Below are 26,388 nucleotides of genomic sequence, written 5' to 3' on the forward strand. Positions count from 1 at the left end.
CAGCAGCCGCCGTCTTCCCCGCACACTGGAGAGTTTCTACTGTGCCCTCACAGGCGTCACTGTATCGTTCCGACAGCACCCCGTTTTACAGATGAGAAACCAGCATCTAGAGAGGATAAGGCTAGAAGCAAGGTCACAGAGTGAGTGGCTCCAAGGCCTGTTTTCTTCGTTCTACATCAGAAGAGCGAGGAGCCTCAGCAGCATGGCAGACGCATCAGGACGCTGGTGCTGCACCTCTGGTCTCTCGAGGGCCACAGACCTCCCCAAAGTGCTCTTCCCATGTCAGCACCTGCCTGCAAATCATTATCCAGTGGTGCTGAAGTAAGTACAGAAACTGAGAATAAGCTTTTGGAGATGTTTATAGTACTTCTGCGGAGAGGGTTTATACCTACTAACTCTGCTAATAAAAAGAAGTCTAGCCTTGGATATTGCATAATCTGTTTTGTTCTTTCATTTTTTCTAATGATTTATTTTTATCGGATTTTACAGAAGTGTCCATCTGTAATGGATAGGATTTTTTTTTTTTTTAAAGCTGGTCCTTCACCACCAATAGTTGGAGAAGCACAAGCACGGTGTAGAGGCTGTGTGCCTCCTGCCTCCCACACACAGCGTGGAAGGTCTTTGACCTCAGGATTAAAGAAAGAGAAGTAACATATGGCTGTTTGTCTGGACTAACTGGTGGACTGAGCCCAAAGGTCCCTCTTTCAGCCCTGAGCAGACACATCTCAGGGTCACAGAAGCCTGGCCCCTGGGGGCTCCTGGTCTCACAGAGCCCATTCCAAGGGAATGCCTCCCTAAACCCGCAGGCTTTGCAATGGGTGGTTCCATGTGCCTTTCACTGGGGGCTCGTCCAGACATTTGGCAGAGCCATTGGGAGTCTTATTTCATTTTATCGTCCCTCCTCCCTATCGTATAGGTGGGGAATCCAAGACCAGAAGAAGGATAATTTGTTTATTTTTCTGTCTCCCATGCCTCGGAAGGATGCCTGCGGTTGCCAGATACAGAGTATCTGGCAAGGTCTGATCAGAGAAGCAGAAGCTCTGTAAGCCACAGAGAATAAGGGGTCAGAGCTCCCGTGCTGGTGGGACTGGTCCACATCACTTTCAGAGCTGTGCTTGCACACATTTCTCCTGTGGCTAATGCCAATATGGCCAGGACCCTAGAAAGAAGGGAATTCCAAGAAATGCAGTTCAGCCACCTCCATGCCTATAAATGCTTAATGAAAGGTTGAAGTGATTGCCCAAGGGCACAGAGAAAGCAACTGAGATGTGAAGCTGGAATGTGAATGGTGGCCTTCTAGCACAGAGCACGACTTTCCACCACGCTACAGTTACTTGTGGAGAGGTCCTGGCTGCTTAGCTCTGTGATGGGGCCACAGGGCAGAACACCCCATTACACTGCTCAGACGTCTCTCCTCGAAGCTCTACCTGGAGCTGGTACAAATGCATCATGATCACACCCAGTATGTGCCCTGTGCCCAGGGTTCAGCTCTGAGCCAGCATCTCTCATGAATAAATAAGTAAAATATTTTTTTTAATTTTTTTTTATTTATTTATGATAGTCACAGAGAGAGAGAGAGAGAGGCAGAGACACAGGCAGAGGGAGAAGCAGGCTCCATGCACCGGGAGCCCGACGTGGGATTCGATCCCGGGTCTCCAGGATCGCGCCCTGGGCCAAAGGCAGGTGCTACACTGCTGCGCCACCCAAGGATCCCTCTTTTTTTTTTTTTTAAGAACATTTCCTAGTCTACCAGAATCAGTCTAGACAAGGCCCACAGATGACTCAGAAACCTGGCAAGACCATTCCTCCCATAAGCCAGCTCCAGGGATGGGCTGGCCCCTGCTCGTACTGCCCCAATTCCACCTTAAAATGAGGGAATGTGGGACTTTGACTTTGAAGCCACCTACTGCTCTTGGAGAAAAGTTGAATCACAAGTTCTGTGACTTAGGGAACTATTTCCTTTATGAGAAAGGAGAGAGCCAAGAGGTGCTGAGTAAGGGCCATGAACATGGGTCTGTTGTGCCCCCATTTGGTGTTCTCACTACAGCACACCTGTACAGCACACCTACCAATCTGGTGGTCCACTGCCTCGTTTGGCCTCCAGATAGAGATGCTGAGGACCTTAAAAGGTGATGCCAGAGCAGGATGTCATTTTCCTGGAGCCTGGCCTCAGCGTGAGGGATGCTGCTCTGTCAGCACAGGGACAGGTCCCCCAAGGACTGACAAGCCTTTGTAGGGCAGAGGCAATCATTGGCTACTGCATTTGATCCAAGATTTTTGTTGCACGTCCTTGAGGGTGGATCCAGGTGCCTAGACAACTCATATTAGAAATGGGAACCCCTCAGATTTCCTAACTTCCAGGTGATTTTGGATAAGCCGATCTCTGGGCCTCCGTGTCTCTGTCTCAAAGGTGAGAACGGATCATTGCAAGGCTCCTCTCCACCCCAAGTGACAGCATTCCTGCCACCCTGTCCCGTCTTGGCCTACGTCTCGAGCTGTGTACCCTGGTGACACTCTGCCTGAGCCCCCTGTGACTGCGCTCCTCCAGAGTTTCAGCTCCTGGGCCTCCCCCTCTGCCCTTTCTCCTGACACCGCTTCCTCTGCCACTCATACACGGGCCAAACTCTGTCCTGCCTGACAATGAATGTGGGTGGAAAGCCACCGAAGCACAGTGACAACGTTTCTGCCCAGCTCTATTGACTCCTGACAGCCCCTGGTACAAGAGCCCTGAAATAGAAACCCAAAGACAAAAACTCCTGTCCCAGGGCTCTGCAACCACCCATGGTGACATCACATGACTAGCTTAGATGCTAAGTTGCCTCCAGCTCCAACGTTACATAGATGTATGTAAATGTTATACCTATATATAGATGTGCACCTGCATTATTTAACCGCTATTTAAAACAATTTCGAAGTACTTTTCTATCCATTATATTGAGCAACTGTCACAACGGCAGTTAAATGAGTTGCGTGAAGTGATACTAGTTTGGAAAGAGTTTGTACTTTGGAATTAGACCTAAAAATCAAATCCTAGTTTTGCCAGTTACTAAACTTCACTGATGATCGATTTCTTCAACCATAAAATAGGGACAGTAAGGTCACACCCACTCTCTGAGTGTTCCCTCTTTGAAGTCACCTCATGTTTGTGAACCGGCAGAGCCAGCTGTGGGGCGAGCTGGAAGCTGGGGATGGGGCCTGGGCACTAGTCTGCTGAGGCTCCACAAGCCCTAGCACCAAGCACATTGGCGCCTCCAACCCTGGGTCTCTGCAGGGTGAGGGGATAGAGACCAGATGCAGCAAAGGGCAGGAGGAACCCTCAGGGTCCAGGCTCGGACACTTCGGAGCTCCTGGATTCCATGAGCATCATGCTCAAATGTGTGTGCATGATTTGTGGCGGCATATCACGTCTCACTGTACGAATTTTTCATGGGTAGTGCTGACAACAAGATCATACATGAAAGACACTGACTGTTTTTTTTTTTTTTTGACACTGACTGTTGAGTTAGAAAACCTGAATTTCATTTTTCTTTTTTTAAGATTTTGTTTATTTATTCATGAGAGACACGGAGAGAGGCAGAGACATAGGCAGAGGGAGACAGGCTCCCTGCAGGGAGCCTGATGGGAAACTTGGTCCCAAGACTCCGGGATCACCACCTGAGCCAAAGGCAGACACTCAACCACTAAGCCACCCAGGTGCCCTAGAAAATCTGAATTTCCAGTCCTTGTTCAGCCACTAATTTGCTACGTGGCCTTGGCCAAGCCCTCATCCTTTCTAGGCCTTAGCCATTTTGTGGGTGTAATGAGGTCCTTGTAGCTCTAAAGACTATGAGGTTACAAAATGAACAAATGCACTTGAACTTACTAACTTGAAAGCAGAACCTAAGGTCTCAGGTGCCACTTTTCCTCCTGGAGGAGGACTGTTTGGCTCGCTGACACTATTTGCTTGCTTACTCTGAGCCCAGCAGGAGGGGGCACTCAAAAAATAGCTGTTGCATGAAGGAATCAATGGTTTTGTGTTTTACCATTTGGACACTACTCTCATCAAGGTAGTGCACTTTCGTGCAAAGAGCAAGAGCCACAAAATCAGACAAATTCCATCTCTGCTTATAAGCTGTGGGACCTTGGGCAAGTTACTTAACCTCTCTGAGCCTGCATGTCTTGGGTGGTACTTGCAGGATTGTTATAAGAATTAAAATAGATAAGGATTTAAGGGATTTAACATAGTGTTTAGTGCATAGCAAATGCTCAAGAAATGTTAATTATCAGTATTGGTAGCCAGAGAAACAGATATGGACAGTGATACCAAAAACCTGCCACTTTTGATAAAATAATAAGAATAAATTCCTTATATCAGGCATGTCACTTCATAAACCGTCAAGTGTTTTTAGTTTTTATTATATTTGCCTGATTTTCATCTTATCATCCAGTGAGGTAGGTATTACTTTCATTTGACAGATGAGGAGACTGAGGCTCAGAGAAATAGTAACTTGGTCAAGGAAGGTCACATAGCCAGTAGGGGCCAGAGCTTGGACTAGAATCCAAGCCTCCCTCTTTTTTTTTTTTTTTTTTTCTAAACTCATCTTTATGCCCAACATGGAGCTTGAACTCATGATCCCAAGATCAAGAGTCTTACGCTCCACCTACTGAGCTGGCTGGGTGCCCTGAATCCAGGCCCTTCTAATACCTGGAGTCTCCAGGATCTGGCTCATGGTCCATCAGGCTACTCTCCTTCCCTGACAGGGACAAAGAGAGACACGCCATAAAAGTGCACGATGATCTTATCTGTGGTGAGAATCACAGAGTAGACACACTGCACCCAGCCTGGGTTACTCAAGCATTCCACAGCAGGCATTACCTACCCGTTCGTTCTTACCCTGGTTTCCAACTATATAAAGTAAGCCTTCTTGTGAGATGCATCATTGTGTTAGCTCTTCTCAGATCTCAAGGAGGCACCTCTTCTTCTGGTATTCTAGGACTTAGTGAACAAGTCTGATTTCCCCCAGTTTATCCTTTCTCACTTCGTTCAATCTGCAGACTAACAGGGGAGCGTCCTTTTGCACTTAGAACATCCATCTCCTTAGTCATCGGTTGGCTTCATGATCAGAACTATGCGGAGCATTCCCACTATGATTTTGTACAAAAATAAGGTAACATTCTCCTAGCATCCTCTCCTACACTTTAAAAAAATTTTTTATTTAAATTCAATTAATCAACATATAATGTCTTATTGATTTCAGAGGTAGAAGTCAGTAACTCATCAGTCTTACATAACACCCAGTGCTCGTGACATCACATACCCTCCTTAATGCCCATCACCCACTTACCCCATCCTCCTTTCTCTCCTATACTTCTTTAGCCATTTGGTTGGAGCTGCAGATAAAGCCAATGCCTTCAGGGAACATTATTAGTATTTACATGCATTCCTTCCTTACCTCACCCCTGCTTAACTCCCTAGGCAGCGAAAACCCATGGGCAGGAGTCCTACTCAGCAAAATGACACTGCCATAGTGTGTGCAACGATGGCTGAGTGTCAGACACCCTCTGCCCTAACAGTGGCAGTGGCAACGGAATAAAAGGGGCATATGGGAACCACTGGGAGAGGTAGAATCTGTTGAGCAGAACGACTATTCTTTACAAAGGTCAGAGGCAAGAGAAGAGGAGTAAAAGGCATTCTGAGATTCTGAACCCAAGTGACAGGAAGCAAAGTGGTGTCATTAATAGAAATGAGGAAGTTAAAAGGAAGGGCTGTCTTCTGGAAGGGAAGCATCAAATTCATTCTTTGCATCAAAAACAGTGAAGGTGAGACCTGGCTAGGTCCAAAGGACACATCTGCTGAGACCTAATTCTTGACTCTGGGAGGTTATGTTGAGTCTGCAGTGCTAGTGGGACATCCAGCTTTGCCTGTGTAGGAAGTGGATGTAGATTTGAGATCCAGAGTCATCTCTGAGGCGGTCACATCCCAAATGTGGCCCCTGAAGAAGGAAATACTGGGTGAGCCAAGAGCCAAGAACATTTAGAGGGAAGGAGGAGGAAGACAAGCAAATGGAGACCACAAAGGGGGTGGTTCAGTGGTAGAATTGGGATCGTGGATTGCCAAGGAACCAAGAGAGGATCACATGGCAAGAGGAAAGGATGTCAGCCTGCCAGAAGTCTCTGAGAGGTCTGAGAAAGGCAGTCAGATTTGCTGATGACCTTTCGGAGAGGATTCTAGAAGATTTGATGGAATCTAGGGTTTGCATTCTAGGACTCAGTCTACTATCTGCTGATTGAGGGGCCAGACCTGTCATTACACTGAGTGTTCATGTTCACATCTGCAAAGACAGAGTAAGAGTACCTATTCTCAGCCTTGCTGTGAGAAATGAGATCCAGAGGAGGAAGGACAAGAGCCACTTTGATGCCTCCTTTGTCCTGGGCATTGTGCCAAAAGCTTTTGTCTACCCTCTGAGAGTCCTTTGGATACCCTAATGCAATAGGTCAACACGAGGGATCGTTACCACCATTATTAAAATTGGAGAAGCTGGTAACGATCAGAGGAATGAATGGGAGACAGGAAGGAGACCCAGAGACGGTTGACTGTTCATTCACAAAACCTGACAACGCATGAACGGTGAAAGCCAGGAGCCATGGCTTGACAGAAAGTCACCAGTGACAGTCTCTTACAGATTAGTGGTGTCTTGGCCATCTTTATCAACCAATGAAAGGAAGAGCCAGAAGGAGCCAGGAGGAGCATGCTGCTTCAGCTACTGGCCCTCTGCCTCTGAGGGGCTCTGAGTCAGAACTGTGTCCCCCCCCCCCATTCCCTACCCCAAACCCCTGCTGTTTCCCAAAGGTGTTTTCCACATTCACCCTCCCTCTGATTAACCTGTCTCTTCACTCGTGTGACCTTGCCCCATCCACCAGCATACCTGAGAGACCCCCTCTGTGAGCACAGACCCAAAGGCCCCCTCAGCCATTCTGTGGGGCCTGGCTGCACGGGCTCCAGCTCTCAGACCCTGGCTCCAACGGCACTCCCCCACTCTGCCCAGCCTTTCACTCGCTTGGCTGGCTGGGAGGACCTGGGCACCATGCCACCCGGCTCTTTTCTTTTGTTCCTGATAAAGTGCAGTGATCACACTTGTGAGGTCCTGGCAAGATCCCCAGGAAGCTGCTGTTCTTGGGAGGAGGGATTCTGTGGGCCAGGGGGAAACCATGGGAACCTCAACCCTCTCTGAGATCACCCCTTTTCCTAAGCAACTCTGGGGTCATCTGGCTGCCTTGGGGTTTTCTCTAAGAGAACAGTCTTATCAGCCCCTCTGAGTAGTGACAACAATAAATAATGGAGCAGGAGCAGGGCAGATGGGGGCAAGGCAGTGTCTGCTGCCGTGGGCTCCAGCCTTCTAAAGTTCCCTCCCACTTCAGCCCTTCTCCATTCTCTTCTGGAGCGCTGCAGGGTACCCCCTGCGTTCCACATCCAGTCCCAGCCTTGGATCCCTCCCAAGGTCTCTTGTGGATCTGGTCATAGCCAACACTCCCACTTTAAGAATCTCCTCGCCTCCTCCAGAATAAAGTCCTCCATCCTTGGCAAAGCTCTCGAGGCTTTCCCCATTTGAACCCTGGCTGTGGCAGGTCTTACCAGAACTGTCCCTGGAGCCATTCCTCTCTGTTCTTTTGCATTCTTCACACACTCATTCACATCTTCAGCAACTGTCTTTCTGAGACTACTCTGGGTGGCAGTAAGCTGGGACCTGTTGGGCACCCCACACCCTGGTGGGTTTCCACTATGTGCCCATCCTCAGCTGCACTCTCTACCTTTTACACCTTGGTGCCTTCTGGTGCTGTTCTGAGCCCACGGGACTCTTCCATGACAGAGTCCTGGTTCCCCCTTTGAGACTATCACTTCTCCTGAGCTCCTGGCCTTTTGAATTTTTTCATTAATTTATGTATTTGTGATAATCCCCCTTCCGAAAAAAAAAATCAGTTTTGCTTACTGTTTCAGTATACCTTTAACACGCATAAAAATCAGTGTATCCTCCTGGGGAGCTTGCTTCATCCTTTCTCATCCTGTGAGCAAGGGCTTTGGTTCAGATGCCTATTGCTACTCTTTAAAGCCAGAGAGAGGCCTTGTTTCTCCTCCTGTCAAAGTTTGAGACATGAATGAAGCCTGCTCGGGACTGATACCAGCATGACATGGGGGAGGCCGACCACTGGCCATGGCATGAAGGGGACCCTGTGGGGCCTCCACTGCCCTGCCCCCCACCAGTTGGCTAGCATGATCTTCCTACCCGCCCCGGCATCAGGTTGCTCCCCAGCCAAGTTTCTACAATGAATCCTTTCCACTGACCTCATTAGGGGAGAGGCAGGGTGATGTCTGGAGACTGCCTGGCAGTGCTAGCTGCTGGCGGTAAGCACCTGCCTATTTCATCTTTCTTAAACTTCCGTGTCTCCACGTTGTAGTTTGATATAACAACGTGGGTCCTGTTTGCCACCAAACACAGGCCAGTAAGTTAAGACACAGGTGTTGCAGCAATGAAAGCAACTTTATTCCAGAAAGCCATCTAACAGAAAAAGATGATGGACTGATGTCCCAAGAAACCATCTTCCTATGGGCACAAAGAGGGGCTTTGAAAGCGGGAGGGAAACAGGAAACAGAAACTGGCTGAGGTGCCACAGGGGCTTGAGCAAATCCATCAGGGGTCTTCAGTGAACATGCGTCCGGTTCGAGCTCCCTAGGAAGCCTTAAACAGAATCATATAAGCTTATCACGTGCTTATGGGGTGATCTGCAAGAATACGCCGATTAGTTTATTTTGTGCCATGTGTCCTGTCTTAATTCAGTGTTCCTATGAAAACCTAAAAACCTAAAGGTCGGCTAGTTCCCCAGCGGGTTCCCCAGCGGGCTTGCAGCGTGCAAACAGGTCTCCGGTGGAGCAGCAGGGGAGGGAGCAGCGTTCAAGGCAAACTGGGTTCAAGATGGAGCTAGGCCTGCTCCGCGGTCACCTCACAGGGTTGGCTGAGAAGCTCACGAGGGGAGTGTGCCAGCGACCCGGGACCTAGAAGTCATCCCATTGCAGCATGAGGGCCGCTTAGGGCCTCCCGGTCCCCAAGGCTGTCCTCGCCCCCCACTTGGTCCCGTTCATCCCCGGGCCACCTCGGGAGCCAGGGCTCGGGGCGCCGATCCTAAGCAGTCTGCGTCCTCCGGGCTCCGGGGGCCTGCGTCTCCCGCCTCCCTTCTGCCTCCTCCATCTTCTCTTTCCTGGAGCCCGCGGGGCGCTCCTGCCAGGGGCTCGGGGTGCTCGCTCGCCGCCCGGCCTGTGCGCTTCCCGGTGGGGCCAGCGCGCGCCCCCTGCGCTCCCCCGCCCGCTGCGGCCCCGGGTCCTTCCCTCCTTCCCGAGAGTCTGACCACGGGCGTCTTGGCCCTGGGCGGGTCCGGGCCGCGGGGTGCTCGGGGGAGGCTGAGGACGGCGCGGACGTGGGGAGCGCGGACAGTCGGGGACACCCCGGGGCGCGGGGCTGGGGGCCTGGGCGCCCGCGGCCGGGGCGGGTGGGGGCGGGGAGGCGGCGGGACACGTAGCGGCCTCGGGCCCGGCCGGACTGAGCGAGGGCGCGCGGGCGGGGGAGCCGTGGAGCCGGGGAGCCGGGGAGCGCCGCGGCAGCCCGCTGGCCTTCGAAAGATCCTCCTGGGCCAATGGCAGGCGGGGCGACGCGCCCGGATTGGTGCAGACGCTCTGCTGATCACGGTGGGAACGCGGGCGGCCGCGGAGCCGCGGGCGGGGGCCGGGGCCGGGGCCGGGGCCGGGGCCGGGGCCGGGGGCGGGCGGAGGAGAGGGGCCGCCGGGGGCGCGCGGGGCCGGGCCGGGCGCGAGGGAAGGCCGGGAGGGTCCTGCGCGCGGGCGGCGGGCGGCGGGCGGCGGGGCTGGGGGAGGGGAGGGGAGGGGAGGGGAGGGGGAGGGGGCGCGCGGGGGGGAGGAGGAGGAGGAGGAGGAGACAAAAGCCGCAGGCCGGGAGGCCCGGGCCGCACACTCGGGCGGCGGGCGAGGGGGCCACAGCGCGCGGGCACCGCGGTCGCCGCAGCATGGGGAAGGGGGGCAACCAGGGCGAGGGGGCCGCCGAGCGCGAGGCGCCCCTGCAGACCTTCTGCTGGGAGGAGATCCAGAAGCACAACCTGCGCACCGACAAGTGGCTCGTCATCGACCGCAAGGTCTACAACATCACCAAATGGTCCAGCCGGCACCCGGGGGGCCACCGGGTCATCGGGCACTACGCGGGGGAGGACGCCACGGTGAGGCTGCGCGGCGCCGAGCGGGGGCCCCGGGCTGGAAGGAGGGACGGGGCGGGACGGGGGGAGCTCGCGCGCTGCCCCTGGTCCCGGAGGCCGCCATGTGCCCCGGGGGCACCGCCCGGGAGCCCCTGCGCCCGCGCTCCAGGACCGCCACGACCCACCGGCGGGCAGGCTCCCGGGCGCCGGGGCTGGGGGATCGGCAGGAGGGTTTGTTTGCCAAGGCCGGGTCCAGAGGAGCCGGGAGCCGCGCGGGTTTAGCAGCATCAGGCTGGCTTGGCAGCAGGTCCAGCTGGGCCGGGGTTACTCCCGGACTCCTCCAGTACTCAATGGTCCTCTGTTTCCAGATCTTGCCAGGAATGCCCTTCCCTCATCTTGCACTCCTAAACCTATCGGGATGGTGGGGCCTCCCGCCGAGTCAGAGCTGCCCTGTCTCACCCACACTAAAGGTTTCGCTGTGTCCCTTTGGCACCTCCCGACCCCCCAGTCTGAAATCCTTGCATTGTTTTTGTTTTGTTTTGTTTTGTTTTTAATTTATTTATGATAGTCACACACAGAGAGAGAGAGGCAGAGACATAGGCAGAGGGAGAAGCAGGCTCCATGCACTGGGAGCCCAACGTGGGATTCGATCCCGGGTCTCCAGGATCGCGCCCTGGGCCAAAGGCAGGCGCCAAACCGCTGCGCCACCCAGGGATCCCCCTTGCATTGTCTTAAGGTGCTGCTGGAGCCCAAAGGACTCGAATGGGAGAGAGGGAGCCTAAGAGGGTCTATAAGGGAAGAAAGGGGCCCCTCGGTGGTAGTGACCTGGAAGCCACTTGGGCAGGGTGAACAGGGGAGAGGCGGTGGGCCGACACCCAGATCGTGGCCCCTGGATCGTTTGCATGCTCTGCGGCTTTTGCTCTTCTAGCTGTATGAGCCCCTGTGAGTCAGTAGAACTTTTCATCTCCCTGCTTCTTCTAAGTCTCTTTGGACCAGGCGTACCCAGGCAGGCCAGACCAGGCAGCTATAATCTAGACTGTAAATGGCTTACAGCTTTGGGGAGCAGGATCCAGGCAACATGCAAGATCCCGAAGGTGGTCAACCATAGATGGTGCCTACCACTCTGGGGCTCATCTGGTTTTACCTGCTTGTGAACGCTGCTCAGCCCTGGGGGCTGGACTGCCAACCATAACTTAGTGGGCATAAGGTTTCCCAGCCCATCTGTTATGTGACGGGGCCCTTCCCACAGTTGTCCATAGGAAGCTGGGTAAGGGCAGTTCTCAAAATACCTGACTCCTGGTTGAGGTCTTCTCACCATGAAATGTGTTTTTCTTATGTGGATAAAGATGTATTGTGCAGCAAAGCACTTCATAAGCTGTAAGTGAGCACTGGAAAGATTGCTTCTTGTCCAGCAAGTAAGAAGATGAGGATTATGTAAACAAGGAAAAAAGTTTAAATCTATGCCAGCTTTATGTGTTGGAGCAACGCATTACATAACCTTTATTTCCAAAGCTTACTACCTCCTAAGATGAGGTTTATAGGGCATTGTATGTGCTAACTGGGGATATAGTACAGTAACATGGAGTGGGCAACTGGATTCTCCTCTCTTCGCTATCTGGACCAGGTCCCCACCAGGGTGGCACCATGGGCAGCACAGGGTGTGTGGGATGCAGACTTGCGGAGGCTGGAGTAGTCTAGCAAGAGACCCTTGGCCTTAGGTTGTTGAGCAGCAGGTAGCGTTGGTCCTCAGAGCACTGACTTCTTCTCTGGAGCTTGGGGAGAGACAGAGTATTTGGGTCATGCAAGTTGGGGAGGGACTAGTCCATAGACAGAGTTCAGATGCCCTGGAACACTCAGTGCATGCACCGATCACAGGTTTTGAGCCGATCACATTGCAGTAATATCCTTCTTATGAGGCTGAAAGTCAAGGAAGCTTTTCTTGGGACAATTCAGGGCCTCCATAAGGGATTTTCCTGTTTCTGAAGAAAAGGCCGCAGAACTTAGGACCACCTCTTCCGCAGAAGAGTGACCTAGCCAAGGGCAGTTATCCTTTGGTACTTCTGCAGAAGTTAGAACTTGGCCTTGTCTATAAGAATACAGGTGCCTAAATTTTGCAACTCACAGAGCACATTCAGGCATGCTAGTGCAGTTGGCCCTCAGAAAAGCCATGGAGGTATCTCTCATTGCTCTTAGGTTTCAAAACTTTGCTCAAGTGGCAGTGCTCAGCCCTAAGCCCAGGATCTACCATTACGGAGTCCTCCATGCCCCATTACAGAGCCCACCCACCCTTTCCCCCTGCCTCCCTCCCCTGACTTCCTATTCTACCTCTGGCCCTCCAGTACTTTCTGCATTTTGCCTTGCTGAGGGCAAAAGGAACCCTGGGAGTCCCAAGGATGCCTGCTCTTCAAGACCAAGGCCCACCACTGCAGAACTTTCCCTACTTGTGGTTTTTATCTTCAGCTGTGATTTATCACACATTTATTCAGTGTCTCCACGGTTCTGAACTGGGCCCCCTGGGCAGTCAGCTGTAAGATGAACAGTTCAGACAGTAACCGCATCTGGTGGGTTTGCTTCCCTCCCTCTTAAGCTGAGGCATGGTGCTGGGTCCTCTCCTTCTGGGCACCACACCTGCCTTTGTCTCCAGCTTTTCCTGCCCTATCCGCGTTAAGCCACATCTTTAAAAATTTTATTTATTTCTTTGACAAAGAGAGACCGAGAAAGAGAGAGAGTGAGAGAGCACAAGCAGAGGGAGGAACTGAGGGAGAGGGAGGAGCAGACTCCCCACAGAGCAGGGAATCTGATGCAGACTCTATCATTGATCATCCATTGACTGTGGGACCCCAGGATCATGACTTGAGCTGAAGGCAGACACTGAACCAACTGAGCCACCCAGGAACCCCTCTGACCTCCTTTAGACAGGGCCAGAGGGTCATGGTATTCAGAGGCAGAGGACCTAGGTTTGCATCAGCTTTATGAATTCCTAGGCGAGGCATTACCATGAATTTTGCTTTCACAGATCTGTTGTTGCCAGGCTCAAATGGGCTGTGGTTCAAATGGACTGTGGCTCAAATGGGCTATGCATGAGTTCACTATTTTAAAAAAAGTTTTATTCTATTCTATTCATTCATTCATTCATTCATTCATTCATTCATTCATTCGTGAGAGGCAGAGACAAAGGCAGAGCGAGAAGCAAGCTCCCTGTGGGGAGCCTGATGTGGGACTTGATCCCAGGAGCACGACCTGAGCAGAAGGTAGATGCTCAACCCCTGAGCCACCCAGGTGTCCTGAGTTCACTCTTTAAACTTCAGGACGCACTACAGGTGTGATGGATCATTACTGGGTGTCCCTTAGCATGTGTGTGCATGTGTGTGCATGTTCCCAGCACACAGAGCAGGGAGTTCAGTAAATAGGAAATAGCAGGTGAAGAAGAGAAAGTTCAGTGACCCCATATTTACCATAGGAAAAGGCATCGACTGCAGGACACCTGTCCTCTGTGCCTGGAGGGGAGCTGTACCTCCTGAGCTAGATGTGGACAGGACAGTCCCAGCCCCACTGGCTGCAGCCTCAGGGAAGGACCCAGCCCAGCATCTTCCCATCCCTCATCCCTCATCATTTGTGAGAACGACAAGGTTGTCAGCTTGCCTCTGTTGGCATCTACTCCCTGTGCTGTGGAGCCCTTCCCTCCCCTGGGACGCTATGTGTGCCAGCCATCATCAGCCAACGTGCCCTCTCTCACCCAAGGGCACCCTGGTCCCCGAACCCCGCTCACAGCCTCCATTGCTTCTTTCCCGGGGATGGGGCGTGGTCCAGGGGCTCTGCAATAGAAAGGAAGTCGGTGACCCTGTCTCTAGCTGAGAACTCAGGATACCTTGTCTGCTTCTTCCTCCTTAACCCCTTGTTCTGCAGAGTCCTGGTTCCCAGGACCACTACCTGCAATGTGGAATGCCCTTTGTTTGCTCCTCCTGTACTTCCCAGGTCCCAGGCTAAGTGCCCAGATGTATAAAAGCTGGACTGGAGACCAGCTTTGTTCTGCAGAGAAGGTGGGCACAGCCAGAAACAAATCATGGCATCTACCCCTCGGTGTGGTAGGAGGAGTTGCCAGCTCTACCCTGAGTGGGCACGGACCGGGGAAGGTGTCTTCATGCAGAAGTTGTCTGGCATTGGTGCTGGATGGTGGCAGAAACAGGAAATGCAGCATACGTGTCTTCCATTTTGGAATCTTTGGCCCTTTCTCCCACAGCCCATACACCTGGCCTCCTGAGGACAGTTCCAGTCTGCTCCCAAGCTGTTGCTACTTCTTTCTCTTTACCCTTGTCTCAGACCTTCCTTTTTTTTTTTTTTTTTTTTTTTTGTCTTTTTTGTCTCAGACCTTCCTGATAAACCTTTGGCCTCTCTCCCTGTCAAATGAGGATAGACCCTGGTTCCAACTCTTGTTCCAAAGTCAATGTTTGGATTGGCCCTGTCTTGCCCTGCCTGGTGACCTACCTAGCGCCAGCCAGACACTTCTATAACCGAAGTTACTGGGAACCTTCTGTGGATATGTGAGGTCCATCCATGACATTTTGAAGGGGAAGGCACAAAAGGTGCTTGACTTCTGGCGGGGAGGAAGCTTGTTTTGATTGAGGCCTGTGTCTAAGCATTGGAAAACTCTAGATGTAGGCACCTGGAAGGTGACTGTGGCCTAGCAGCTTCACCTCCCTCAGTCTCCTTCCTTGTCTCTAAAATAAGACCTGCCTAAGAGTTTGGTAAAGATGAGTGGATTATGTACACAAAGCCCATGGCTCAGTGGCTAGCCTCCCTGTCTCAGCTTGTGGCAACTTGACAAACACCAGCATGGGTGCTGGAGAAGACGAAGAGTTCTGGGGCCTTAGAAGCATAAGCTGGGTTGCACTAAACGGTGCAAGAAGCGTCTGAACACGATTGCAGGATGGGTAAGTTTCCTGGGATGAGAGGGGGCATGGCTATGGCATCCTGGGCCCTCACATGCACTTGTGAGCGCCTCTCCAGCATTGTTGTCAGCCCTGGGGTTGCAGCGAATGAGACAGCTGTGGCCCTTCCCTGTGGGAGCTCACATTCTTGTGGAGAATGACAATAAGGAAGTGAGTATGTAATATAACCTGTGAATTCGGTAACTGTCAGGAAGAAGGCAAAACAGGTCAATGTCCAAGAGAGAACATGGGACTGGAGAATGGGAAAAGCCAGGCATGGGACCCTACTGGGAGCAGGGCTCCCAGGCAGAAGGAAGAGCCATGCAAAGGCCCCGGCGTGGGCACGAGCTTGGTGGTTCACTGGTGGTCCTCACCTGGCCTGCACAGAAAGCTGTCCGATGTACCACGGACAATAAGATGATCTAACAGCACTCGGCCTTCTAAACTGGTAGGAGGCGTGAGGCCTGTGGACCGTGGCAGGTAGGGAAGCAGCCCCCGAGTCAGGTGAACTTACATCTGATCCTGGCTCTGTCACTTGGAGCAGAGGATGTGTGCTTCTTGCACTCTGGTGTCTTCATCTGTCCTGTAGGGCACTCAGGCTTCTGGGAGGTGACAGAAACAAGGCTCCTGTCTCCCTCCCTGTCATGTGGCCCTTCCCTCCCCCTGGACTCATGGAGGTTAGAAGCCACCTGAGAGCCATCTGGAAATGGCCAAGGAATGGCCTGGGTCAGGATGGGAGTCTACTCCACCAAGTTCCCCGGCCCAGGCAAGGGCTTGAGGGCCTGACCGGAACCTGGTGGATGGAGGGGGAGGGGGATGCAGGGCGGGGGCGGTAGGTGCTGGGTGAGAAAAAAGTCACTTGCAGACTTGAATTTTATCTTCTCACTGGGAGAGTGGTGGCTTGGTTATCAGACACAGCATTTGGCCCTCAGGAAACTGCCTTGCCCAAGACTTCCCACCATTTCTCGAAAGCTGTGGTCTGATGTGAGGACGACCAATGAAAGAGCTTCTGTAGGCTCTGACTTTGGAAGGCGCTGCACCGCTGACACCCAGGCCCTGACGTGGAAGCTCCTGGCAGGCCTCTCCCCAGGGCCTTCAAACTTGGTGCTGGGAGGGACTTCGCTTTGCAGAGGACGCTGAGGCCAGGGTCAGAGCCTGTGGCCCAGAGTGGCAGAGCTGGTCAGCACTGGCCCCCAGGTGTCCCTACCACCTGCCCAGGGCCCTAGAAGAGCCTCGCATCTCTTCTCTGAAAAGAGACTTGATTTGATCCTCTGCTACCGTCTTTCTGTTCAAGTAGGGGGCAGGCACAGACATTTTTTTTTAAACTGCACAAAATGTTGCTTTGTAAGTCTGTTCTAGACTCAAATAAAGACCGAACAAAAAGACTTGATGCCAGGGATACAGTAAGGAATCAGGAGAGGCCTGGCAGTCGCTGTTCTGAGATACTTTGGTGGCAGCTGAAAACATGCTTATGAGTTGTGGGTACTTTCCCGGTTCTTCTTTCCTTTAAAAACACTTTGCAAATTTCTAAGCATGCAGAACTGTTGAAAGAGGAAGTGAACACCTGCATTTCCTCAACCAAGATTCACTAATCTTCACATTTTGCCATGTTTGCATTCTGCCTCTGTGCATATATCTAACTTTTTTTTGTATGAGATTCTCTTTAGCCAAATCATATGAAAATAAGTGTCAACAATTCCACCTCATCCCTAAATTCTTCATCGCTTGCTCCTAACAATAGGGACATTCTTTAACATAATCACAATACCTTTGTTGCGATTAAGAAAATAAATAGTAACTCTTCAACGTGGCCAGATATCCAGTCCATATTCCAGTTTTCTCATTCAACTCCAGAAGTGTCTTATGTAACAGCTGGATCTTCCCCACCCCCCCTCCAAAAAGGAAACTTTCAAATCAAGCATTGCCATTTAAAAAAAAAAAATTTTATTTATTTATTTGACAGAGAGAGAGCACAAGTAGGGGGTGTTGGGCAGAGGGAGAGGGAGAAGCAGGCTCCCCGCTGAGCAGGGAGTCCAATGCCAGGACCCTGAGATCGTGACCCGAGCCGAAGGCAGGCAGCTACTTAACTGACTGGGTCACTCAGGTGCCCCAAGCATTACTGTTTTTATAATCTTTTTGTTTTATCTTTTTCATTTTTTAAAAATCTGAATACCCCCTCCCAACACACACTCACATACATGCACGCACACACTTTTCCCCCCACTATATTTATGTTTCTCCTGGTTTCTCACCAGGAGAGGACTTTGTCCTCTATCCTGCAATGTCTCAAAATTTGGCTCACCGCAGAGTAAATGTTGTTTGCTACTGGGACATTATACCGTAGTCCATGAAGGGGACCTGATGCCAGCTCATCTCTAATGGAAATGCCATATTTGTTATGAGATGATTTATGTAATAATATACATAACGCATATAGGAAAAAACCCAGAGGGCAATAAGCTAAAATATTAGCAACAGTGGTCACTCTGGGTGGCATTTATTTTCCTCTTCATTCTTCTGTACAGTCTCTGAATTTGCTCAAATCATGCATGTTATAATTTTATAATTGGAATTACAATAATATTATTATATAACATTTAAAAAATTTAAAAGCAATGGTATGTCAGTGTTAGAGAAAGTTTGAAAAGTAATGAAATAAAGCAAGACATAATGCCACCACCTTAACATATAATAATTTAGGGTTTCTCCAAAGTTCTTGATGATTGTTTTTGTAATTATTTTCATACTTTGTCAAATTATGAAAAAGCTTTTTTTCAGGCATGGTTTTTTTTTTTTTTTACCTAGTTCTGTATTTGTTTTTGGTTTGACATGATTTCCTAAGTACATTTTCCATGCTGTAGCAGGATCCAGCCCCATGCTTTTCACTGTAAGCCATGTGCATGGGGTGGCGGGTGGTGTGATTCCCCGGGTGCCAGCGGAGGCACTCATCCTCCTTGGGCCTGGCCCAGCCTGTGAAGCTACCTGGAGGGGTGCATTTTTCCAACTCACCCAGAGGCATCCCGAATCTACACACACCCTTGGTGAGCCCAGGGTGGAGACCCAGGGGCGGTGCTGGTGTGGCTGCGCACTGAGAGATGTGCCAAGGTGAGGCTGGAGAGAGCATTTGGGGCCAGGTCCTGGGAGGCCCCATTCAGTGTCCAAGTGGGGACACTGGAGAGCTGCTGCTGGTGAGCCCTGTTCTTCCTGGATGGAGGTCTCCTCACTCGCCGCCTGCCTTCCTGCTCCCCAGGATGCCTTCCACGCCTTCCACCGTGACCTTGATTTCGTGCGAAAGTTCATGAAGCCTCTGCTGATCGGAGAGCTGGCCCCGGAGGAGCCCAGCCAGGACCATGGCAAGAACGTGAGTGTGCCCAGACCAAGGAAGGAGAGGAGGGTTTGAGGGGAGAGGGGATGCCCGCCCAAAGACAGAGAGCGCCAGGTGTCAGCCAAGGGAGCTTTGTGTCAGTACTGGGGAGCCACTGCACCATACCTGGGGTCGAGCAGGATTCCCAGACTCTGCAGCAAGCACCCTCCTCTTGCTGCCAGCCTGGGCTGGCTCCCCGCCTTGGAGTGATTCGTCCCCAGCCTATTCACCTCCACGGTCTCAGTAGAGTTCGGCTGGGCACAGGGTCTTCATTTCTGGTCCAGTCCTCCCACTGTTTTCTTTCTCCACCCCTGGGAAATACAGCCCATTCCATGTGTCCTCCAGAGGCCAACCTCCCCCCATCCCTGGATCTCTCATCTCTGCCCCTCCCTGTTCTCCCCAGGGCTGAGGGAGGAGATTGTCTTCACCCCATCCCGGAGCTGACCTGGGGTTCCATCCTGCTTCCTTCACTCCATCCTCTGCTCTCACCAGCCCCCCTGCAGGCAGGCACCTTCTCTCCTCTCTTGGGTGTCCTGTGGGCTCCCCCCTTCCTGACTGTGCTTCTCTGGCTCCTACCTGGTTTCCCCTCTTGCCCTGCTGCTTACATGGGCATTAGCCACTCTTCATATCCTTTGCCACTTATCACCCATGCTCCCAAACCTGGCTTCCTCCACCCCCACGGCACCCCATCTACCTTTCAGAGCACCCTCTTCCCCACACCTGCCCTACCCCCACCTCCCTGCTCTGTCTCCCAGCCATGCTCATTTCTCCAGAGTCACCGCCGCACACTCCACCTTGGCATCCTGGACCCCACATCCCCAGGGCCCATCCAGTTGTCCTGCCTCCCTGAGCTCTCTAGGGGCAGGGGCGTCTGCCTGCAGTTTTGTCTCCCCCACCACAACCCCTCAAGACTCGACAGAGTGCCCAGAGCAAGTGGGGGCAGGGTCAGGTACTGGAAAAGTGCAAGCTTGTGTGTGTGTGCGTGTGTGTGTGCAGTAATATACACATATCCATACCACAAATTTTACCATTTTAACCAGTTTTAAATGTACAATTCAATGGCTTTGGAGCACATTCACATTGTCAGGTGATCTTGACCACCATCCACTTCCAGAATTTTTTCGTCACCCCAAGTCATAATTGTCCCCATTGAACACCTAACTCCCCATTAAAGGTTCTCCCCTCCTCGAAGCCCCAGGAAAGCACTATTCTGCTTTCTGTCTGTGATTTGCCTGCTCTCGGTAGCTCAGTTATGTGGGATGACACACTATTAGTCCTGCTGTGTCTGGCTTCATTTCACGGAGTGTGACATCTTCAGGGTTCATCCCCTGGTACCTCAGGTCGTGATCCTAGGGTCCTGGAGTCGAGTCCTGCATTGGGCTCCCCGCAAGGAGCCTGCTTGTCCCTCTGCCTGTGTCTCTGCCTCTATCTCTGTGTCACCATCTCCTTCCCTTTCGAGACTGACTGGTCTTCCATGGTGTGGATAGACCCCACTCTGTTTAGCCAGTTATCCATTGGTGGATACTTAGGTTGTTTCTGCCTTTTGCCTTGCGAATAATGCTGTGTGAACATGGTATGCAAGACCAGCTTTTGAGTCGAATCCTTTCCTTGCCACCTAACTGGGACCAAACATGCGGTCCCCATGGCCATGGAGTCCGTGGCAAGTACCACAGATGTGGTGCTTCTCCCGGCTAGAAGACGACAGCCCCTCCAAAGTGACCAGGGGTCCAACGCCTTCCCTGCACTCTTCTCAACAGTCCCAGATCACCGAGGACTTCCGGGCCCTGAGGAAGACTGCCGAGGACATGAACCTGTTCAAGAGTGACCACCTGTTCTTTCTCCTCCTCCTGGCCCACATCATCGTCATGGAGAGCATCGCCTGGTTCATCATCTTTTACTTTGGCAATGGCTGGATTTCAACCGTCATCACGGCCTTTGTCCTTGCTACCTCTCAGGTGAGGTGTCATGTTCTCACTGGACACCTGAAGCCCCCATCCCCCCCACCTCCCCAGTACCTTGGGCGCACAGGGGCCAGGGACATGGGAAAGCCGGCTCTGTGAAAGCATCTCTATTCCCCAGGCCCAAGCTGGATGGCTGCAACACGATTATGGCCACCTCTCTGTCTACAAGAAGTCCATGTGGAACCACGTTGTCCACAAGTTCATCATTGGCCACTTAAAGGTAAATACCAATAGTCCTGGGCATCTGCCCATCAGTTAGCGGTTGGCACAGCACTGTCTCACTTTCCCAGGGCCAGGTCTCCTCTCGGGTCAGTGTCTGTGGCCGCGGGCAAAACTGCAGGTCCACCCTTGAGCCACGCCTTCCTCCTGGGCTGCGCTGGGCTCTGGGACTTGGTGAATCCTTCCCTCTTCTGACCTTCCAAGCCCTGTCTCCATGTATATATTAGACCTGCAAAGGCAGCGTACCAGTTATGAGGACAGGCATACGCTGCTTTTGTGTATTGACTCAGTGGATTACATTGTTTACTCTTTATCTAAATACTTATCTAATAAGTTACTTTTAGTCTGAAAGGGAGATATTGTCATGGAATTCTGCAGATAAGGGACATCAATCCTGGGATGCCTGGGTGGCTCAGTGGTTGAGCATCTGCCTTCGGCTGAGGTCGTGATCCCAGGGTCCTTGGATCGAGTCCCACATCGGGGTCACCGCATGGAGCCTGCTTCTCCCTCTGCCTGTGTCTCTGCCTCTCCCTGTGTGTCTCTCATGAATAAATAAATAAAACCTTTTTTTAAAAGAAAGGACATTAATCAAGTAGCACCATGAATAGCTTAACCAAAGGACCCGAGTTGTTTAAAGCTCATGGATAAATCAGCAATTCCCCTCTCACTCCCCTGCAGATCAGGAGGCAGTACCACAAAGGCAAGTTTGTGAGAAGACAGGCTGGACTTGCCAGTGACCTTGTGCTCGTCCGATAGGCTTATCTCCTTGGTTTTGGAAACAGATCAGCCCCCACTCAGCACCCAGCTGCTTCCTGAGAAAGGCTGTGTCCTAAGGAATCCCATCCCTCCTCACCCCGGCTCGGGAAGAGCTACCTGTCTGAGTTCAGTGTATCCCCCCATGACCCAGACCAAGGGGAGCGCTTGGCCTGCCGGCTGCAAATCTGCTTGGGGATGGACTAGCACCGAACTAGTAACCATTTCCATAGCGGTCTGCCTGGCCCTGCGCCTGAAGTGGCCTGAGAACCTGGTTTCTTTCCAGAAATTCAGGGGTGAAGGGAGAGGGTGTACATAGTAGAGCGCTTTGTTTCATTATATACTCTTTTCTGGGGGATAAAACCCTCCTCAGTAATGGAAAGTAACATTTCACTCCGACCCATGTTATCACCACACACTTAACAAAGGTGGGCTGTGTCCTGTTCCCAGATCCTGGGTGGGAGCCGGGAGGGCCTTTCCTGCCTGATGTCCTTCAGGTTTTAAAGGCCTTGATGTGCAGCCTTTGAGTCAGATGCAAGACATGCCAGGACAGAGGACTGGTCTCCATGCAGGATGTGGGTATATGAAGTCAGGATTCTGGGACAATGGGAAGACAGGGTACTTGGGCTCGGGGATTAGAAGTCAGAGATGTGGGATGCCTGGATGGCTCAGTGGTTGAGCATCTGCCTTCGGCTCAGGATATGATCCTGAAGACCCGGGATTGAGTCCCACGTTGGGCTCCCTGCATGGAGCCTGCTTCTCCCTCTGCCTATGTCTCTGCCTCTCTCTCTGTCTTTCATGAATAAATATATAAAATCTTAAAAAAAGAAGTCAGGGACGTGGGTTGCACTCATGGCTCGCCAGCCCCTCAGTGTAGTGGTATCCTTCTTGCTGTGTCCAGCCCAGAGGCACGGCCATGCAACTCACCCCAGGGTGCCCTAGAGCCAGGAGGATCCCAGCTTGTCTGAAATCGCCCTGGCACTCCATAGTCACACAGCTGCAGACAAGTCTTGTAGGTCCATCTGTTCCTCTGGTCCCTTTGCTAGAAAAAAAGAGTGTCTCTCTCTCTCTCTCTCTGTGTGACTGTCATAAATAAAAAATAAATAAATAAAATAAAAGTTGGAAAGTTGGGTATATTAAAGGGCCCAACATTAAGGGAAAGTATATTTTTTGCACCAAACCAAAATTTTATTATTATTTTACTTCGGATTAAGTTAATCAAAAGTTATTTAAGGGGCACCTGAGTGGCTTAGTCGGTTAAGCGTCTGATTCTTGGTTTCGGCTCAGGTCATGACCTCAGGGTCTGGAGATGGAGCCCCACTTCGGGTTCCATGTTGGGTGGGGAGTCTGCTTGAAATTTTCTCTCTCTCCCTCTGCCCCTCCCTGGCAAAGAAATTTAAAATTTTTTTTTCGATTATTTAAAATTGTCACTTAGTGGAGAGAAATCATCCACCTTGGCAATCCTCTCATTTGAAAATGAGACAAACCAAAAAGTAGACTCGGAAACTTGTTGGTGCCTTTGTGACCATTCAAGCGATGAGTACACATTTTTCCCATTCCCTCAGGTGGTGATAGGGGTCAGCCCAGGACTATTGACCCCCATCCTGGGTCTCCAGCCTAACCAAGGGGGCTTTGGCTTCTGGAGCAATCCACACTGCCCCTTCCTTGGACCCCAAGGCCCTCACCTGGCCCCCTCCCTCTGTCACAAAGGCAACCCTCATGCTCACTCTGCCTGCCCCCACCGGGTTTGCTTGTCTTTCCCGGCCCCATCTCAGTGTGTTGGGGTGCCCTACTCTCCCTCACCAGGCAAGGGCTTGCCTCTGGATCACTGCTTCATCATCCCTTATCATCTTGGGGCAGGCAGAGCTTCTGGGTGTGAAGAGTAAGTAGGGGGCAGCCTGGGTGGCTCAGCGGTTTAGCGCCGCCTCAGCCCAGGGCCTGATCCTGGAGACCCAGGATCGAGTCCCATGTTGGGCTCCCTGCATGGAGCCTGCTTCTCCCTCTGCCTGTGTCTCTGCCTCTCTCTCTCTCTCATGAATAAATAAATAAAATCTTAAAAAAAAAAAAAAAAAAAGAGTAAGTAGGGCTCTGCCTAGCAAAGAATGGAAGAAAATCCCAGCAGAGGACTAGCAAGATCAAACAACATATTGTTGCTAATCTGTCCAGAGAGAGACAGAGACAGCGACTCATCTCCGAGGTATTTACAGCTCATCTTTCTTTCCTTCATTTATTCATTCCACAACCAACTCTGGGTCGGGGTATTTGAAACAGCTGCTTACCCCTGACATGCCTTTCTCCTCAATTTCTTTCTCTGTGCCCAGGACTTCCCATGTGACCTTTCTAGGAGTGGGGTCCCTTCTGGCTGGAAAGATGAATGTGTCGTGTAATTCCTCAATCCTCTGAGCCCTCGCTTACTGAACTTTTTTCTTTTTTTTTTTTCTTTCTTTCTTTCTTTCTTTTTTTTTTTTTTCTCTGTTGGGTTTTGAGACCCACCTGCTTCTAAGTCTCTTGCAGCTGTGCCCGCCCATGCCTCTTCGTGTCCAGAGACCGTGTTTGTGCCAAAAGTATCTTCCAAGTAAAATGTTTGTTTTAGCAATTAGACCTTTTTGTAGATGGCCAGATCCTTGGCCAAAACGTTGATTGATCCAGTTCACTAGTAGAGAGTGAAGAACAGAAAGGTCCCATTTCCTTCTACGGACCACAGGGCATCTTTGGGAACAGGCATGCCTCCAGCATGTGTCAAGAGCTTGAGTTGGTGAGGCAGAACTTTGTGACCTTGAAAAAAATACTCAGTTAATGTCTCTTATCTTCTAGGATCATGTTTTTAGATTTTCATGTTAGAAAACTTTCACTGGAAACTCATGCCTGTTCCCGTTAGCCATTGCTTATTAAGCCCTCCCTGTGGCCTTCGGGGTATGACCTCACTGAGTCCTCACCTTCCCATGCAGCAAACCTGTCTGGCAACAGTTGGGTTGTCTCTTGCTAATTGCTTATAGGATGTTCACAGATTTATGCAACCATCATCACAATCAACGTGGGAACATCTTCATCATCCCCAAAATAAACCTCACACCTCCTAGCCACCACCTCCCAACCCCCTCATCCCTTTCACCCATCCCCAGCCCTAGCCTTAGGCAACCACTAATCTTTCTGGCTCTAGATTCTCTATTCCAGACATTTCATGTAAATGGAATCACATATGCGGTCCTTCATGTCTGGCTTTGTTCATTCAGCATGATTTTTCAAGATTTGTCCACGTTGTAGCAGATGCTTCATACATTTCTATGGCATGGCCAGACCGCATCCCATCCTGTGGATCTACTGCATTTTATTTATCCATTATTGGCTGAAGGACATTGGGTCGTTTCCACTTATTGGCTATTTTGGATAATGGGAACATCGGTGTATAGTTTCGTGTGGCAAGGTTTCATTTCTCTTGGGTACACATCTAGGAGTGGAATCCTGGGCCATGTAGTGGAGACCTCTTCTTACTGTATGAGGAGAAGAACACAGCACATGGGGGATGGGTGGAGAATGAGGGGTGTGGAGGCTCACACCTGGTGCTGCAAGCACCTGCCATTGCTGATGGGGAAGCAGGACCAGAGGGATGGCATGGTTTGGCTCCTGGCCTCAGGGGCTGGCCAGCGCTCCAGACTCAGTATTGGCAGGTCCTCATTCCTATGCTGGGGGGCCCAAGGCCTCGTATATGATGGTGACGTTCGTTCTGAGTATTGGCGGTGCTAGGAACCAATCCCCCAGAGAACCATGCTGCTCACCCTGTTTCCCCCCACAGGGTGCCTCTGCCAACTGGTGGAATCACCGCCACTTCCAGCATCATGCCAAGCCCAACATCTTCCACAAGGATCCAGATGTGAACATGCTGCATGTGTTCGTTCTGGGTGAATGGCAGCCCATTGAGGTACGATGAGGGGTCAGTGTTGACGCGGGAAGTGTTTGGCTTGAGCAGGAACCAGGGAAGGAACTCTATAGGTTGGATAGTCATCTGAACACATCTGCATCTGATGTTTGCATGAAAACCCTTCCTGGATGCTCTGAATTATTCAAGCTGGAATTTCTGTGGAATGGCCTCCCATATAAATAATGGACCAGCTGCTTATCAGTGTTCGATGCCTCTCTCTCTCCCGTGGACTTTTCCAAAGTACGTGCTGCTGGCCTGCTTCTTCTTGGAAGCAGTTTGCTAGCTTTGATTAGTGGTGTCCAGATAACAGAGCTGATTAACTCTGGGTTTTCTGATGAGTGAAGACAAAGGCTTCCTTTTCTCCGTGAGGCTTCATGTCATAGAGCTGTTGGCTGTCCTGCCAGATGTTCTCTGCGTCCCTAACAACAGAAATCTAGTCTTGCCAGCTCTGCTGGCAGGAAGGCTTTCTTTCCTCTCTGCCTGGTGGTCAGCGAAGTCTCTTCTAACACCTCCTCTCCCTAAATACTTCTTGAATGTTGGCTGCTGGGCAGGTGCTAGGGTGGGAGGTTTTGGAAATCTGGTTGTGTGGTTGCTAATAGCTTTTGAAAGACCACAGCCAGGGCCACAGTGCTCTGTGGAAATCCTCTTCTCCTACACACATGGCAGGATAAAGGCCAGATGCTTACTGGGTGGAGCTGTGTCCTGGTGTCCACAAGACCATGCTGCCCTGGAAGGGACTGTGGTGACATTGGGTCTGATAGCATTGTCTCATGCCAGGCCCACATACCACACCCCACACTGCCCTGGCCCCAAATGGCCACACCTTGGGGTGTTGGCCATCCTCTGGCTTCCAGAGCAAGGAGGCCAGAGGCTCTTATCTCCAGGCCAGGATAAACAAACTGGCTCCAAACAGCTATGCAGAAATTAAGTAGACAGATCTCAGCAGTTGAAGCCCCTTTCCTAGTTAGTTCTCTGCCTTTTGGTCTTATTTATGACTTCTGGGAGGATTTT

The 26,388-nt window shown here is 51.4% G+C and overlaps 1 protein-coding gene and 1 long non-coding RNA gene across 2 annotated transcripts in view; one reads left to right on the forward strand and one right to left on the reverse strand.

Moving 5' to 3' along the window:
- Window positions 1-8,497: 8,497 nt before the first annotated feature.
- Window positions 8,498-9,517, reverse strand: LOC144293188 (uncharacterized). The gene is made up of 2 exons (XR_013360618.1): window positions 9,127-9,517; window positions 8,498-9,028 (listed from the first exon to the last, which is right to left on the reverse strand). It is a non-coding gene; the product is annotated as an uncharacterized LOC144293188 (long non-coding RNA).
- A 477-nt stretch (window positions 9,518-9,994) lies between these two features.
- FADS2 (fatty acid desaturase 2) overlaps window positions 9,995-26,388 on the forward strand; it is a 29,724-nt gene continuing 13,330 nt past the window's right edge. Inside the window, exons 1-5 of the mRNA XM_077861941.1 lie at window positions 9,995-10,257; window positions 18,412-18,522; window positions 20,283-20,480; window positions 20,605-20,706; window positions 25,252-25,377. Of these exons, the coding sequence (XP_077718067.1) occupies window positions 10,051-10,257; window positions 18,412-18,522; window positions 20,283-20,480; window positions 20,605-20,706; window positions 25,252-25,377 (744 nt within the window). The 5' untranslated portion in view covers window positions 9,995-10,050. The remainder of the gene's footprint in view (window positions 10,258-18,411; window positions 18,523-20,282; window positions 20,481-20,604; window positions 20,707-25,251; window positions 25,378-26,388) is intronic.

This window comes from Canis aureus, chromosome 21 (assembly GCF_053574225.1).
Source record: "Canis aureus isolate CA01 chromosome 21, VMU_Caureus_v.1.0, whole genome shotgun sequence".
Lineage (NCBI taxonomy): Eukaryota > Metazoa > Chordata > Mammalia > Carnivora > Canidae > Canis > Canis aureus.